This window comes from Heptranchias perlo, chromosome 16 (assembly GCF_035084215.1).
Source record: "Heptranchias perlo isolate sHepPer1 chromosome 16, sHepPer1.hap1, whole genome shotgun sequence".
Classification (NCBI taxonomy): Eukaryota; Metazoa; Chordata; class Chondrichthyes; order Hexanchiformes; family Hexanchidae; genus Heptranchias; species Heptranchias perlo.
The window spans coordinates 45,758,490-45,775,814 of NC_090340.1; the positions used below are offsets into that span (position 1 = coordinate 45,758,490).

General features: G+C 44.0%; 1 protein-coding gene across 2 annotated transcripts in view; it reads left to right on the forward strand.

Annotated features, from left to right (window-relative positions):
• The window catches only part of terfa (telomeric repeat binding factor a), a 43,392-nt gene that overhangs the window by 10,682 nt on the left and 15,385 nt on the right, over positions 1–17,325 (forward strand). Inside the window, exons 5-8 of one of the 2 annotated variants that reach the window (XM_067998076.1) lie at positions 7,166–7,303; positions 8,593–8,747; positions 13,965–14,375; positions 15,660–15,754. In XM_067998076.1, the coding sequence (XP_067854177.1) occupies positions 7,166–7,303; positions 8,593–8,747; positions 13,965–14,375; positions 15,660–15,754 (799 nt within the window). The remainder of the gene's footprint in view (positions 1–7,165; positions 7,304–8,592; positions 8,748–13,964; positions 14,376–15,659; positions 15,755–17,325) is intronic. The other variant, XM_067998077.1, reaches the window with a different exon arrangement.

The window sequence follows — 17,325 nt, forward strand, 5'->3', positions numbered from 1 at the left end:
TACCTGTCGCTGTCAAAGTCACCACTGCCCTCCACAACTTCTCCTCCGCATCCTTCCAGGGTGCAGCCGGCTACACCGCCGATGTCTCTCAGTCGTCTGCGCGGAAGAGCCCTGCAAATACACCTGCACCTACTCTGCAGTAACACGATGGGTGGCATCAGTGGTGGGTCCTCATAGTGATACCCAGGAGCGGGCATTATTGGACACAACAGACAGGATTCGCGGAGACATGGCAGTGGTGGTGCCAATATAATGTGTGCTGTTTGTTGCTCTGAAATTCAATATAGGTACCACCCATGGCAAACCCTCCGACACCCTTGTGCACCCCCTTCATGCTCACGAAACATTTGCCTTACGCTGCCTACTGCACATATGTGATGCATGCCCTGTGGCTGCAGCACAGGTGGTGGCAGGTTGAGTGAGGCTGGCCGTGAGGGAGATGTACGAGAGGGTGAGTATGGGATAGAGCCATGAGATTGTATGAGGATTGGGTCGCGTGTTAGTGGCAGGATGAGTACTGGCGAGGTGAGTAGGTGGAGGTAAGATGAGGATGGGGTTTGAGTGGGTATGAGGGGTGATGTGACAGAGTAGTGTTGGCGGTGCCGAAGGAGATGTGGGGTTGGGGCAGTGTTGTGGCAGATGGAGTGTAGGGGAAAGACTTCGTGTTGTCACTGTGGCTGACCTACTGAGGTCATTGCAGCGCCTCCTGCCCTGTATGCAGGTGGGTGATATGTTGGTTGCGCAGGTGACCCCCTCTGCCACCTCGAGCCAGACCTTGGTGGCAGAGGCTGGCCGCTTCCTCCCGCCCGCCGGGTGGAAGATCTCTGTCTTCGCCCTCCTCCTCACCCCATCTGATGATACCTGGGGTGAGGCATCATTAAACTGGGAGCAGCCTTCCCCCTGGGCTGCTCCATGCTGTAATTTGTTCCATTGGTTGCAGCATCTGTCAGTGGAGGACTGCCCCTTTAAATAGAGCGCCTCCAGCTGACAGATCGTACTGCGCATGCGCAGCCCGCCCGACGCGCAGACCAGCAGCGCGGACCCCGGAGGAGCAGGTAATTGATTCCTATTAGTGTGTTGCCTGCTATGATCGCGCGGGCAACCCACTAATTTCACCGAGCGTGTTGACCACGCTCCCGAAACCCAACCCGCCGGAAACCCACAGGCCTGGTAACATCGAGCCCATGATTTTCCCCTCACAAAACCATGCTGACTGTTCCTAATCAGTCCCTGCCTCTCCAAATGCCTGTAGATCCTGTCTCTCAGAATACCCTGTAACAACTTACCCACTACAGATGTCAGGCTCACCGGTCTGTAGTTCCCAGGCTTTTCCCTGCCGCCCTTCTTAAACAAAGGCACAACATTTGCTACCCTCCAATCTTCAGGCACCTCACCTGTAGCTGTCGATGATTCAAATATCTCTGCTAGGGGACCCGCAATTTCCTCCCTAACCTCCCATAACGTCCTGGGATACATTTCATCAGGTCCCGGAGATTTATCTACCTTGATGCGCGTTATGACTTCCAGCACCTCCCTCTCTGTAATATGTACACTCCTCAAGACATCACTATTTATTTCCCCAAGTTCCCGAACCTCCATGCCTTTCTCAACCATAAATACCGATGTGAAATATTCATTCAGGATCTCACCCATCTCTTGTGGTTCCGCACATAGATGACCTTGTTGATCCTTAAGAGGCCCTACTCTCTCTGGCATGGGTGGAGGATTGGTTATCGAACAGGAAGCAGAGAGTTGGGATAAATGGTTCATTTTCGGACTGGCAACCAGTAACCAGTGGTGTTCCACAGGGGTCGGTGCTGGGTCCCCAACTCTTTACAATCTATATTAACGATTTGGAGGAGGGGACCGAGTGCAACATATCAAAATTTGCAGATGATACAAAGATGGGAGGGAAAGTAGAGAGTGAGGAGGACATAAAAAACCTGCAAGGGGATATAGACAGGCTGGGTGAGTGGGCGGAGATTTGGCAGATGCAATATAATATTGGAAAATGTGAGGTTATGCACTTTGGCAGGAAAAATCAGAGAGCAAGTTATTTTCTTAATGGCGAGAGACTGGAAAGTACTGCAGTACAAAGGGATCTGGGGGTCCTAGTGCAAGAAAATCAAAAAGTTGGTATGCAGGTGCAGCAGGTGATCAAGAAAGCCAACGGAATGTTGGCTTTTATTGCTAGGGGGATAGAATATAAAAACAAGGAGGTATTGCTGCAGTTATATAAGGTATTGGTGAGACCGCACCTGGAATACTGCATACAGTTTTGGTCTCCATACTTAAGAAAAGACATACTTGCTCTCGAGGCAGTACAAAGAAGGTTCACTCGGTTAATCCCGGGGATGAGGGGGCGGACATATGAGGAGAGGTTGAGTAGATTGGGACTCTACTCATTGGAGTTCAGAAGAATGAGAGGCGATCTTATTGAAACATATAAGATTGTGAAGGGTCTTGATCGGGTGGATGCAGTAAGGATGTTCCCAAAGATGGGTGAAACTAGAACTAGGGGGCATAATCTTAGAATAAGGGGCTGCTCTTTCCAAACTGAGATGAGGAGAAACTTCTTCACTCAGAGGGTGGTAGGTCTGTGGAATTTGCTGCCCCAGGAAGCTGTGGAAGCTACATCATTAGATAAATTTAAAACAGAAATAGACAGTTTCCTAGAAGTAAAGGGAATTAGGGGTTATGGGGAGCGGGCAGGAAATTGGACATGAAGCTGAGTTCGGATCGGTCAATGCCCTGTGGGTGGCGGAGAGGGCCCAGGGGCTATGTGGCCGGGTCCTGCTCCGACTTCTTGTGTTCTTTAGATTTGTGGTTGGGATCAGATCAGCCATGATCTTATTGAATGGCGGAGCAGGCTCGAGGGGCCGATTGGCCTACTCCTGCTCCAATTTCTTATGTTCTTATGTAGTTACTCTTGCCCTTTTGCCCTTTATGTATTTGTAGAAGCTCTTTGGATTCTCCTTTGCCTTATCTGCCAAAGCAATCTCATGTCCCCTTTTTGCCCTCCTGATTTCTCTCTTAACTCTACTCCGGCAATCTCTATACTCTTCAAGGGATCCACTTGATCCCAGCTGCTATGCATGTCATATGCCTCCTTCTTTTTGACTAGGGCCTCAATCTCCCGAGTCATCCAAGGTTCCCTACTTCTACCAGCCTTGCCCTTCACTTTATAAGGAATGTGCTTACCCTGAACCCTGGTTAACACACTTTTGAAAGCCTCCCACTTACCAAACGTCCCTTTGCCTGCCAACAGACTCTCCCAATCAACTTCTGAAAGTTCCTGTCAAATACCATCAAAATTGGCCTTTCCCCAATTTAGAATTTTAACTTTTGGGCCAGACCTATCATTCTCCATAGCTATCTTAAAACTAATGGAATTATGATCACTGGTCCCAAAGTGATCCCTCACTAACACTTCTGTCACCTGCCCTTCCTTATTTCCCAAGAGGAGGTCAAGTTTTGCCCCCTCTCTAGTCGGGCCATCCACATACTGAATGAGAAATTCCTCCTGAATACACTCAACAAATTTCTCTCCATCCAAGCCCCTAATGCTATGGCTGTCCCAGTCAATGTTGGGAAAGTTAAAGTCCCCTACTATTACCACCCTATTTTTCTTGCACTGTCTGTAATCTCCTTACATATTTGCTCCTCAATTTCCCATTGACTATTTGGGGGTCTGTAGTACAATCCTATCAAAGTGATCTCTCCCTTCTTATTTTTCAGTTCTACCCATATGGACTCAGTGGGCGAACCCTTGGATATATCCCCTCTCACTACTGCCGTGATGTTCTCCCTAATCAAGAACGCAACTCCCCCTCCTCTTTTACCTCCTGCTCTATCTTTCCTATAGCATCTGTACCCTGGAACATTGAGCTGCCAGTCCTGCCCCTCCCTTAGCCATGTTTCAGTAATAGCTATAACATCCCAGTCCCATGTACCCATCCATGCCCTGAGTTCATCTGCCTTGCCCATCAGACTTCTTGCATTGAAATAAATGCAGTTTAATCTCGACTTCCCTTGGTCTTTGCCCTGCTTTCTCAGACCATCTGTCCTGTCATGTTTTGTACACTCTCCCTTACTGCCTTTTGTTTCTGTCACCCAACTACAGTGGCCATCTGTCTTCAAGGTGCCATGTCAATACTATCTATACTGCATTACAAATGTCTCCAGCTATCAGTAAGCTAACACAGGTCCATTACCGGCCATCTGGTAAATTGATTGGAAAATTGCACATGTCACTCTGCTTTTTAAGAAAGGAGAGAGAGGGAAACCAGGGAATTATAGACCAGTTAGCCTGACATCTGTTGTGGGGAAAATGCTGGAGTCTATAATTAAGGATAGGGGGACTGAACACCTCGAGAATTTTCAGTTAATCAGAGAGAGCCAGCATGGATTTGTGAAAGGTAGGTCGTGCCTGACAAACCTGATTGAATTTTTTGAAGAGGTGACTAAAGTAGTGGACAGGGGAATGTCAATGGATGTTATTTATATGGACTTCCGGAAGGCATTTGATAAGGTCCCACAAAAGAGACTGTTAGCTAAGATAGAAGCCCATGGAATCGAGGGAAAAGTACGGACTTAGTTAGGAAGTTGGCTGAGCGAAAGGCGACAGAGAGTGGGGATAATGGGTAGGTACTCGCATTGGCAGGATGTGACTGGTGGAGTCCCGCAGGGATCTGTCTTGGGGCCTCAACTATTCACAATATTTATTAACGACTTAGATGAAGGCATAGAAAGTCTCATATCTAAGTTTGCCAATGACACAAAGATTGGTGGCATTGTAAGCAGTGTAGATGAAACCATAAAATTACAACGCGATATTGATAGATTAGGTGAATGGGCAAAACTATGGCAGATGGAATTCAATGTAGACAAATGTGAGGTCATCCACTTTGGATCAAAAAAGGATAGAACAGGGTACTTTCTAAATGGTTAAAAAGTTAAAAACAGTGAATGTCCAAAGGGACTTAGGGGTTCAGGTACATAGATCATTGAAGTGTCATGAACAGGTGCAGAAAATAATCAATAAGGCTAATGGAATGCTGGCCTTTATATCTAGAGGACTAGAGTACAAGGGGGCAGAAGTTATGCTGCAGCTATACAAAACCCTGGTTAGACCGCACCTGGAGTACTGTGAGCAGTTCTGGGCACCGCACCTTCGGTAGGACATATTGGCCTTGGAGGGAGTGCAGCGTAGGTTTACTAGAATGATACCTGGACTTCAAGGGTAAAGTTACGAGGAGAGATTACACAAATTGGGGTTGTATTCTCTGGTGTTTCGAAGGTTAAGGGGTGATCTGATCGAAGTTTATAAGATATTAAGGGGAACGGATAGGGTGGATGGAGAGAAACTATTTCCGCTGTTTGGGGATTCTAGGAGTAGGGGGCACAGTCTAAAAATTAGAGCCAGACCTTTCAGGAGCGAGATTAGAAAACGTTTCTACACACAAAGGGTGGTAGAAGTTTGGAACTCTCTTCCGCAAACGGCAATTGATACTAGCTCAATTGCTAAATTTAAATCTGAGTTAGATAGCTTTTTGGCAATCAAAGGTATTAAGGGATATGAGCTAAAGGCGGGTATATGGAGTTAGATCACAGATCAGCCATGATCTTATCAAATGGTGGAGCAGGCACGAGGGGCTGAATGGCCTACTCATGTTCCTATGCTACTTTGGCCATGTCACTTGACAAACTCTGGAGACAATGGTTAACTAGATTTTTTTTTTGACTACATGCAGCCAACTGAATGGGAGCATCCATGTGAACAACTTAGATTTATAAAGCACCCCTTCCAAAAAAAAAATCAAAATGCTCCAAGGCGCTTCACGTTTGGGGTTGGACCTGAGTATGAAGGTTAGGGGAGGTGTTCAAACATTGTAGAGGTAGGTTTTATGGATGCTTTTGAAGATGGAAAGAGATGCAGCGAGATGGAAGCATTTAGAGAGGGAGTTGCAGAGTGTGGGAATAAGTTAGTTGAAGGCTCTGCCAATGGTAGTAGAGTGGAGGAAGGAGGAAATGTAAAGTAACCAGAGATGGAAGAGCAGAGGGTGCAGGCAAGGACATAGAGCTGGAGGAGGTTGCAGAGATAGAAAAAAGAACAAAGTTTCATTTACATCGCACCTTTTATGATGTCATGATGTCCCAAAGCGCTACACAGCCAATGAAGCATTTTTGAAGTGTGGAAGGATCCCACAAACTGTAATGAGAGAAATTACCAGATACTGTGTTTTTTTCGTGATGTTGATTGAGAGAAAAATATTGGCCAGGACATCAGGAGAACTCCCCTGCTCCTCTTTGAACAGTGCTGCGAGATCTTTTAAGTCCACCCGAGAGGACAGCTAAGGCCTCAGTTTAAACTAACCTCTCATCTGAAGACATTACCTCTAACAGTGCAGCATTCCGTTCATGCTGCGCTGAAGTATAAGCCTAGATTATGTGCTCAAGTCTCTGGAATGGGCTTGAACCCACAACCTCCTGATTCAGAGGTGAGAATGCTACCACTGAGCCAAGGCTGACATCTTAATGATGCAAAGCTCGGCCATGGAGCTATTTTAAGGTATGGACAAGATTTTTAAAATTGATGCAGTGAGGAAAGAGCATCAGTGGAGCTTTGCAAGGATAGATCTGTGGGATTTTGTGCAGGACAGGGGTGGCTGAGTTCTGGGTGCTTTGGAATTTATGTTCTGTGCAGCTTGGGAGGCCAGCATTGGAAAAGTTCTGGAAGTGATAACGGCATTGAACTATCAGTAACTTCTTGTGTCTTATTGCTCCTGTGTATTATCTTTCCAGCCTGTATATAGTGGTCTGATGGTGTGTATTTACCGCCTTGCAGAATAGTCAGGAGAATATGGTCTCTGATGTAATGTACTGTAGTTAAAGGATAATTATTAGTCCTGTGGGCCCTATCCCACTCAAAGGATGCGTAGGGAGCACGATTCAGTTCTTTGGAGACTCGGTCCACTTATGGCAACTGCTTTTTTGCTGGGGGCTTGAGTTGGAAATGTTGGGGGAAAAGTCCAAACTGTAACAGTATATATGATCAATACTAAAATGTTCAGGATATATAGTAAAAAATCAAATGCACCTACAGCAGTTGGGTTGTGCTTTTGCCATTATAACTTCAAACTTTTATCCTATTTGGTTCTTTTAGAAATTGCTATCAGCAATTATTAGAGAGAAGAATTCATCCCATCCTGACCTGCATCTCTTTTCATACGGCAACTTCAAAAGGAAAATGCTGTTTTTTGCAGAAAGCTTAATTGACATCTCTGAACCATTTCTTCTTCTTGTATGTATTCTGATTCAGTTACATTGTCATATAGCCTTTTGTACTTTAGCAATTGCAAAAGTATTTCAAGTGTACTTGTTCTGCAAATGTGTCCATTCATAATGTTTACTTGTTGTTTTATTCATTCATACACCCCAGCCTGAGGTCTCGTCATGCTGTGCACTTTACCAATTAAAGTAGATTAATGTAAAGCTTCCTCATGGGGTCTTTTGATTTGCTTTTTTAAAATTTAAAAAATAAAATAGAAGACTAATGTAAAATAATTACATTATTTCTCATACATTCTTCTACACTCAAGTCCTCTTTTAAACTTGTAACATTGCAAAACTATTAAGCTATGTAAACTACACTAAAAATAGTACAAAAGACAAAAATTGTACTTGCGGAAATGCGTTTTCAGCATTTCTGAATGCAAATTAAACCATTGATTATTGGGTTTGTTTAATTTGCATTCAGAAATGCTGAAAACACATTTCCGCAAGAACTTTTTAAAAAAAACACAACCGCTGAAGTTAGCACAGCTCAGAAAAAAATTCTAGAAATGAGCAATCTTCACAAAATTTTCAAAAGAGTTTTCATTGGATGTGCAGAACATTTAAATAGCACAAAAAATACATACAAATACAATCAATACAAATTAAACCATTGATTATTGGGTTTGTTTAATTTGTATTGATATTTATACATGTATTTTTTTGTACTATTTAAATGCTCTGCACATCCAATGAAAACTCATTTGAAAATTTTGTGAAGATTGCTCATTTCTAGAATTTTTTTCTGAGCTGTGCTAACTTCAGCAGTTTTTTTTTTAAGTTCTAGACTGCAAAGTATGTATTTGCTGCTAACTTGTAGCAAGTGTACATTTAGGATTGAATGTTTTTTAATCAAAATTGTCCAGTGCTAATTGCTTTCAAACGATTGGGTTATTTCCTCCCAAGTTTTTTTTTCTGTCATTTATGTTAGACATCCATATTTTTCTGCCTTGTGAAGCATTCTGTTAACTTCCTTTATGCAAGGAACGCTAAAGAAGTATTAGTAGAAGTAGTAAAATGGGAAAAGTACATTTTCTAGTTCTGTCATCAACTTGGTTTGGTAGAAAGGGGTAGCATTTTTTTTTCTCTAACAGGACTGTAAAATGTGCATAAATTTGCTCTTGGACAGACTGGTACATTTCCTTACAAAGTATAAGATTACAGAACATGCACAAGTTGAGTAGATTTTTTGAGTGAGACTTTGCAAAAAGAAAGACTAAGAATAATAAATATTGATAATTTGTGTTTTGCTCTCAGAGTGCAAAGAACTCCACTTCAAGAGCTGTAGCAGAAGTGCAAGATGAGGAACTAAGATTGGACTGTAATCAAGAGGTGCATCAGAACAAGCAGGCGTCAGATCGGAATAAATGCTCATTGAATCCAATGGATGAATGTTGCATCTGTTCTAACAGGTATTTGGAACGTTTTAATCAACTTAAACTATATTTCAAAATTGCTAAATGTGTAAATATTTTTCTAAGAACTCCAGACTCCCCCATAAACTAATGTAAGGAAATGATCTGGAGCAAGTTTCAAGTTTTGACACCTTTTTAGTAAAGAAAAATTACTAGGCTCACTGCAATTTTTGTTTTCCAACAGTAATCTTAAAGTGAAAATTAATTTTATCCTCTTGTGATAGTAGAATTTTACTTCTCTTTTCTGCATTCAAATGCATTGGAATTGCATTTCAAGAAGTATAGTTATGACTTCCAACTTAGGATATGTAAAATAGAATTAATGTTGGATGTAGTGGTCCTTTCAGTTGACCTGCATTGCAGTTTCAAATCACAAATGCTTGCCTTTTAGAATTCACTAATCAATGCAAAATAGCCGTAACCCCATCAATTTTTTTGACATGGCTCCTTTTTTTCTGTTCTCTGGATGTGGCCAACACGGGCAAGGATACATTTATTGTCCATCGCTAGTTGCCCTGAGAAGGTGGTGACATGCCTTCTTGAACCACTGAGGTCCTTGTGGTGATGGTGCTCCCACAATGGTAATAGGTAGGGAATTCCAGGATATTCACCTAGCAATGATGAAGGAAAGGGATAGGTGTCCAAGTCAGGTTGGTGTTTGACTTGAAAGGGAACTTGGAAGTGGTGATAAACACATCAACGTAAAAAATATTTTTTTGCAAAAGTTAGAACTGTTTTTCAATATTTTGATGTAGAATGTTCCAGCAAATGGTATTTCCTCTTTCATAAGCAACCATTTAATTCTCTTTTAAAATAATTTACGGTCTCTGCTGTTCAAACTACTTTTTTGAAAATGTCTGTGTCTGTTCCATTCTTTTTTCCACAAGATATTCATTTTGCACCATCTACAGTTTTATGAAAAAGTACTATTTTTCAGGCTTGGAATTATTGTGGAGGCAGAACTTCAATCAGCCTGGCTATCTGAGAATGCAGTTCTGGTACTGCTGCATTACATATTTGTGTTGAAAAATAAAATTATACGGTGGGCTGTGCCACAGAATGATCGGATGTGGATTTGTGCCTATGAATCCCCATAGGATCAATTTATGATCGCTGCCTTACTGTGGTGAGGCAACACCAACCAGAGATTGAGAGTTCCCTACAGAAGGGGAAAATGAGATAGAAGTACACCCCAGGCCAAATGTCCTTTCGGAAAGGAAACCTGCCATCCTTACCCGGTCTGGCCTAAATGTGACTCCAGACCCACAACAATGTGGTTGATTCTTAATTGGCCTCTGAAATGGCCTAGCAAGCCACTCAGTTGTAAAATCTCGCGAATAAAAAGTCACAATAAGAATAAAACCGGACGGACCACTAGGCACCGGACACGACAAAGGCAAACCAAGCCCAGTTGACCCTGCAAAATCCTCCTCACTAACATCTGGGGACTTGTGCCAAAATTGGGAGAGCTGTCCCACAGACTAGTCAAGCAACAGCCTGACATAGCCATACTCACAGAATCATACCTTTCAGCCAATGTCCCAGACTCTCCCATCACCATCCCTTCGGCAGGACAGACAGACCAGAGGTGGCGGTACAGTGATATACAGTCAGGAGGGAGTGGTCCTGGGAGTCCTCAATATTGACCCTGGACCCCATGAAATCTCATCGCATCAGGTCAAACATGGGCAAGGAAACCTCCTGCTGATTACCACCTACCGCCATCCCTCAGCTGATGAATCAGTCCTCCTCCATGTTGAACACCACTTGGAGGAAGCACTGAGGGTAGCAAGGGCACAGAATGTACTCTGGGTGGGGGACTTCAATGTCCATCACCAAGAGTGGCTCGGTTGCACCAATACTGACCGAGCTGGCCGAGTCCTGAAGGACATAGCTGCCAGACTGGGCCTGCGGCAGGTGGTGAGCGAACCAACACGAGGGAAAAACTTACTTGACCTCGCCCTCACCAATCTACCTGTCGCAAATGCATCTGTCCATAACAGTATTGGTAGGAGTGACCACCGCACAGTCCTCGTGGAGACCAAGTCCCGTCTTCGCACTGAGGACACCATCCAACGTGTTGTGTGGCACGACCACCGTGCTAAATGGGATAGATTCAGAACAGATCTAGCAGCTCAAAACTGGGCATCCATGAGGCACTGTGGGCCATCAGCAGCAGCAGAATTATATTCCAGCACAATCTGTATCCTCATGGCCCAGCATATTCCTCACTCTACCATTACCAACAAGCCAGGGGATCAACCCTGGTTCAATGAAGAGTGTAGAAGAGCATGCCAGGAGCAGCACCAGGCGTACCTAAAAATGATGTGCCAACCTGGTGAAGCTATAACTCAGGACTACATGCATGTTAAACAGCGGAAGCAACATGCTATAGACAGAGCTAAGCGATTCCGCAACCAATGGATCAGATCAAAGCTCTGCAGTCCTGCCACATCCAGTCGTGAATGGTGGTGGACATTTAAACAACTAACGGGAGGAGGACGCTCTGCAAACATCCCCATCCTCAATGATGGCGGAGTCCAGCACGTGAGTGCAAAAGACAAGGCTGAAGCGTTTGCAACCATCTTCAGCCAGAAGTGCCGAGTGGATGATCCATCTCTGCCTCCTCCCGATATCCCCACCATCACAGAAGCCAGTCTGCAGCCAATTCGATTCACTCCACGTAATATCAAGAAACAGCTGAGTGTACTGGATACAGCAAAGGCTATGGGCCCCGACAACATCCTGGCTGTAGTGCTGAAGACTTGTGCTCCAGAACTAGCTGCGCCTCTAGCCAAGCTGTTCCAGTACAGCTACAACACTGGCATCTACCCGACAATGTGGAAAATTGCCCAGGTATGTCCTGTCCACAAAAAGCAGGACAAATCCAATCCAGCCAATTACCGCCCCATCAGTCTATACTCAATCATCAGCAAAGTGATGGAAGGTGTCGTCGACAGTGCTATCAAGCGGCACTTACTCACCAATAACCTGCTCACCGATGCTCAGTTTGGGTTCCGTCAGGACCACTCTGCTCCAGACCTCATTACAGCCTTGGTCCAAACATGGACAAAAGAGCTGAATTCCAGAGGTGAGGTGAGAGTGACTGCCCTTGACATCAAGGCAGCATTTGACCGAGTGTGGCACCAAGGAGCCCTAGTAAAATTGAAGTCAATGGGAATCATGGGGAAAACTCTTCCAGTGGCTGGAGTCATACCTTGCACAAAGGAAGATGGTAGTGGTTGTTGGAGGCCAATGATCTCGGCCCCAGGGCTTTGATGTAGGAGTTCCTCAGAGCAGTGTCCGAGGGACAACCATCTTCAGCTGCTTCATCAATGACCTTCCCTCCATCATAAGGTCAGAAATGGGGATGTTCGCTGATGATTGCACAGTGTTCAGTTCCATTCGCAACCCCTCAAATAATGAAGCAGTCTGAGCCCACATGCAGCAAGACCTGGACAACATCCAGGCTTGGGCTCATAAGTGGCAAGTAACATTCATGCCAGACAAGTGCCAGGCAATGACCATCTCCAGCAAGAGAGAGTCTAACCACCTCCCCTTGACATTCAACGGCATTACCATCGCCGAATCCCCCACCATCAACATCCTGGGGGGTCACCATTGACCAGAAACTTAACTGGACCAGCCATATAAATACTGTGCCTACAAGAGCAGGTCAGAGACTGGGTATTCTGCGGCAAGTGACTCACCTCCTGACTCCCCAAAACCTTTCCACTATCTATAAGGCGCAAGTCAGGAGTGTGATGGAATACGCTCCACTTGCCTGGATGAGTGCAGCTCCAACAATACTCAAAGCTTGACACCATCCAGGACAAAGCAGCCCGCTTGATTGGCACCCCATCCACCACCCTAAATATTCACTCCCTTCACCACCGGCTCACTGTGGCTGCAGTGTGTACCATCCACAGGATGCACTGCAGCAACTCGCCAAGGCTTCTTCGACAGCACCTCCCAAACCCGCGACCTCTACCACCTAGAAGGACAAGAGCAGCAGGTACATGGGAACAACACCAACTGCACGTTCCCCTCCAAGTCACACACCATCCCGACTTGGAAATATATCGCTGTTCCTTCATCGTTGCTGGGTCAAAATCCTGGAACTCCCTTCCTAACAGCACTGTGGGAGAACCTTCACCAAATGGACTGCAGCGGTTCAAGAAGGTGGCTCACCACCGCCTTCTCGAGGGCAATTAGGAATGGGCAATAAATGCCGTCCTCGCCAGCGATGCCCACATCCCATGAACGAATAATAAAAATACAACTTGTTCGCTATTGGTTTCAGAGTTAGTCTAATCTATCCTTTTCAGCCATTGTGCATTGAACAAAAAAACTCTGGGAAAGAAGAAATTTATTTCAGGTACATATTTAATAAGTTGCTTGGCTATATAATTGAATTACAAGAAAATGCCAAGCATTCTAGCCATTTAAAAACTACAGATTTCTTCCCCAACTTGCAGCCCTCCAGTAACTTGCCATTCTTCATTTCTGAGCCTGAATGGTCAATGTTGGCAGGTTATTTGACTGTAGAGGAGCATTTTAACCAAGCCAGGTCATGTCCTCACCTGAAGTCCACACATGAGCACTTCTCAGAAAGGGCCACTTGATCGTATTCAGGAGCTGAAATTCGTGGCTGATTTCCCCCCCCCCCCCCCCCCCCACCCCATTCCTAGGCGAGGGTAGCTGTGTACAATTGTATGGTCTCTACTATCATCTCTGTTGAGATCAACTAACTTAGTACAGACCAAGTTTGAACCTTGAGACCTTCTGTACTGTATCGCTCAGTACCAAACCAGATGGTGCATTTACCAACTTGAGCTATGGGAAACTTGGGTTGCATTTCTAGCATTGAGATAGGTCCTTTAATGGCAAGAGTAAGAAATCCTACAATATGTTTAGAAAAGTTTAAGTTCTGAACAGACTTATTCTCAGCATGTCTTCCACCTTGACAACCTCACTGAAATTGAGAACTGCTTATGAGGAAATTGTGTGTGAGACCTTATCGTATCACTCTGTTGTACCATGAATTTCTAAACCAGTGGAATAGAGGGAGGGCTAAATTGATAGATATTTTCCTATAATGTTTCAAATATTCACAAGTTGTGTTTGGGGAAAAGAAAACATGCTGTTCATGCTGAAATGCTAAAATCCAGAGAAACAAATTATCCTATAACAACAAACTTGTATTCTTTCTAGAGTGGAAGCTCAACCTGGCCTTCCTAGCAGTCTTGTAGCCCTGCAAACTGCATTCTGCATCCTCCATAAATCAACAGTGGATCCATTGACAGCCTTTAAAAAGTTAGCTGTATTGGATTTTGAAATGCCTGAAAACAGCAAAGCCAAACAGATGGCAAGATACAAGAAGCAGAGGACTGAGGCAAAGGCTATTCAACAATCTGATAGGCCAAATGCAAAATGCATACAGGCTGTTTCTCGGTTTATTATAGATCCAGACAGCCAGGATGAGATAGAATGTCTTGATGATAAAGCCAAGTCTGATAGCCAGGAAATTCAACATCGCAAAGAGAACTCCATACAGCCACATAATAGAGATGATTCTTTTAAAGAAATCTCACATAAGGAAACCACCTTGCAACAAGTGAAGAGGTAAGAATTATTAAACTGTATAGTCTCTAAATATGTTTTCCTGAAAAACATATTCGATTAGGGAAAAACTACAGTAAGTTAAGCCATACTGGAGTATAAGTTGAAATCTGAATTTTCTTTTTGTTAGTTTTTTGCTGCTCCCCTTTTTCCTCTCCTGAAGGCACTGACTTCTGCTGGAATGCATTTCTGTAGAGGAACATCAACTCTCTGCTCCCTAGCCGTAAATGGCCATTCTTCATATATGAACCTAGATTGAAAGTTGATAGGTTATTTGACTACGGAGGGCATCAGAGATGATTATTTTCTCTTTCCGCCCCCCCCCCCCCCCCCCCCCAGTATCCACATGCACGAAATTCACCATCGAGGTCACTAGATAACAGCTCGGAGTGGGAGCCCCCCAGCTGATTATATTTTTTTCTCCTCTTGCCTACTTTTCCCTTCTGGCCAGTTGTGGCACTTTTACCCCAGGGGCCATGAATTTTCTGTGATATGTTATAAATTAGAACAGATAGTCAGTCACTTAGTTCTGAATCATCTGATAACCGTGTAATAGCCCAGGCTCAGCGACTGATAGGAGACACCGGATGCCTCACTGCATTACAAATAGTAATTCAACTGCCCATTTCAATCATGAGTGATATTCGCCAATGTCACCTGAACCCGAATAATAGATTGCTGTTTCAACCTTACTGTGAGGTGTCCAGTACTTTTATCTTTTCTGGAAAAAAAATTGGACTATGATCTTGTTTTGCTAATCAGATGAAGGCTGTCACTTGTACTTTTTCTCAGTGTGTGTGGGAAGACCATCTAACAGTAACACTTGGATGCAAGCCATTCTGGTAGAATACATTTTACTTGCAAAATTCCCATGTAGGTTCTTCTGCTTGAGTACTAGTAAAAGATTTGTAGTAACAGGACTGTTCTGTCTGTCCGCTTTGTGGTATTGCTCCACAAAAGGACTTAAAACACAATGCATAATTAGAGACTGGGATAAGAAGGAACACACATAATTATCACAGTGGCTGTAGCAATACTGCTTTAAGTTTCATCAGCCATTTATAATATTGGTCTCACTCTAGCAAAAGCAATAAATTACAATTATGCATTGGTAACATAACTCTTCTTTGAGAATATGACAAAAACAGGTGTCAGGTCTGGCAAATAAAGTGGTTAAAATAGTCTTTGTCATTTACTATATGGTTGAAAGATCCAGCTTTCCATGCCATTTTCCAATAGACAGCAGTTATTTGTGATGGTGTCTAATTATTTTAAATTATCAATTAGGCGTCACTGCTTGAATTATCCTGAAGTGACTGAGGACAAGGAAGAGTGGAGTGATGAAGAATTTCTTTTTGATGTACCTCGAGATGTTTCCATCCGTGAGTAAAATAGAAACGTACAAAACGTGAATATTGACTGTGATGTAGTACAATTTTTAAGCGAATCTCAGCTGAATAACCATATAACTAACTTCACTATTTTAAAAAAAAAATTATCTCTGGATGTGGGGCGATGCTGGCAAGGCTGCATTTATTGCTGGTCCCTATTTACCTAGTCCCTAGGATTATGACCTTGTGACGATGAAAGAACAGCAATTATATGTTCAAGTCAAGATGGTGTGTTGACTTGGAGAACTTTCAGGTAGTGGTGTTTCCACGACACTGCTGCTCTGGTCCTTCTCTGTGTAAGAGGCTGGTGCTTGGAGGTGCTGTTGAAATAAGTTTGGGAGTTTCTGCAGTGCATTCTGTAGATAGTAGATATTGCCACCAGAGTAAGCCCGAGGTGGAGTGAGTGTATATCGGGTTTAGTGGCCGATACCAGTCAAGTGGATTGCTTTGTGCTGGTTGGTGTCAAGACTCGAGTGTTGTTGAGGCTGCACTCGTCTGGGAAAGTGATGAGTATTCCCATCAGACTCCTGACTTGAGCTTTGTAGGTGGTGAAAAGGCATTGATGGGTCATAAGATGAGCCATTTGTTGCAGACTGACCAGCCTCTGCCCTGTTCCTATAGACATGGTGTTGATATAGCTGATCCAGTTAGCTTCTGGTAATGATGTGGGAAATGTGGCATTGGTGGTGCTGTTGAAGGGCGGGGGAAGGAGTTTGGGTCATTTCCTGTTGGAGATCTTCATTGCCAGGTACTTGTATGGTTTGACTCTGTTATCTGCCATTTATCATCTCAAGCCTGGATTTTGTTCATGTCCTGCTGAAGGCTGGCATGGGCTGCTACATTATTGCAGGGATTGCAATATTGTGCACTATAGAATTGTCAATGAGCAGCCTCACTTCTGACCTGATGAAGTGAAGGTAAATGGTGAAGCAGCTGAAAATGATTGAGATGAGGATGCTTCCCTGAGGGAGTCCTGGGGCTTCAGTGAATGGTATCTGACAACAGTAGCCATTTTCCTCTAAGTTCTGACCCCAGCCACTGGAGGGTTCTCCCATTGACCCCTATTGATCTCAGTTTTGCTTGGCTCCTTGGTACCATACTTGGTCAAATGCTGCCGTGCTATATCTACTTTAAAGGGGAAGTATATTCATCTAAATTGTGTGATAAAAGGAGATATTTGTGGATTTACTGATGGAAGTCAGGTGTTCAGCAAAAGCTAGAGTTCCTTGGGTGAATATAACAACAACCTGCATTTATATGGTGTCTCTAACGTAGTAAAACATCCCAAGGTGCTTCACAGGAGTGTTACCAAATAAAATTTGACACCAAGCCACATAAGGAGATATTAGGACAGGTGACCAAAAGCTTTGTCAAAGAGGTAGGTTTTAAGGAGCGTCCAAAAGAGGGGCAGAGAAGTTTAGGGAGGGAATTCCAGAGCTTGGGGCCTAGGCAGCTGAAGGTTTGGTCACTAATGGTGGAGCAATTAAAATCGGGGATGCGCAGAGATCTCAGAGGGTTGTAGGGCTGATAGGGAGAGGCGAGGCCATGGTGGGATTTGAAAA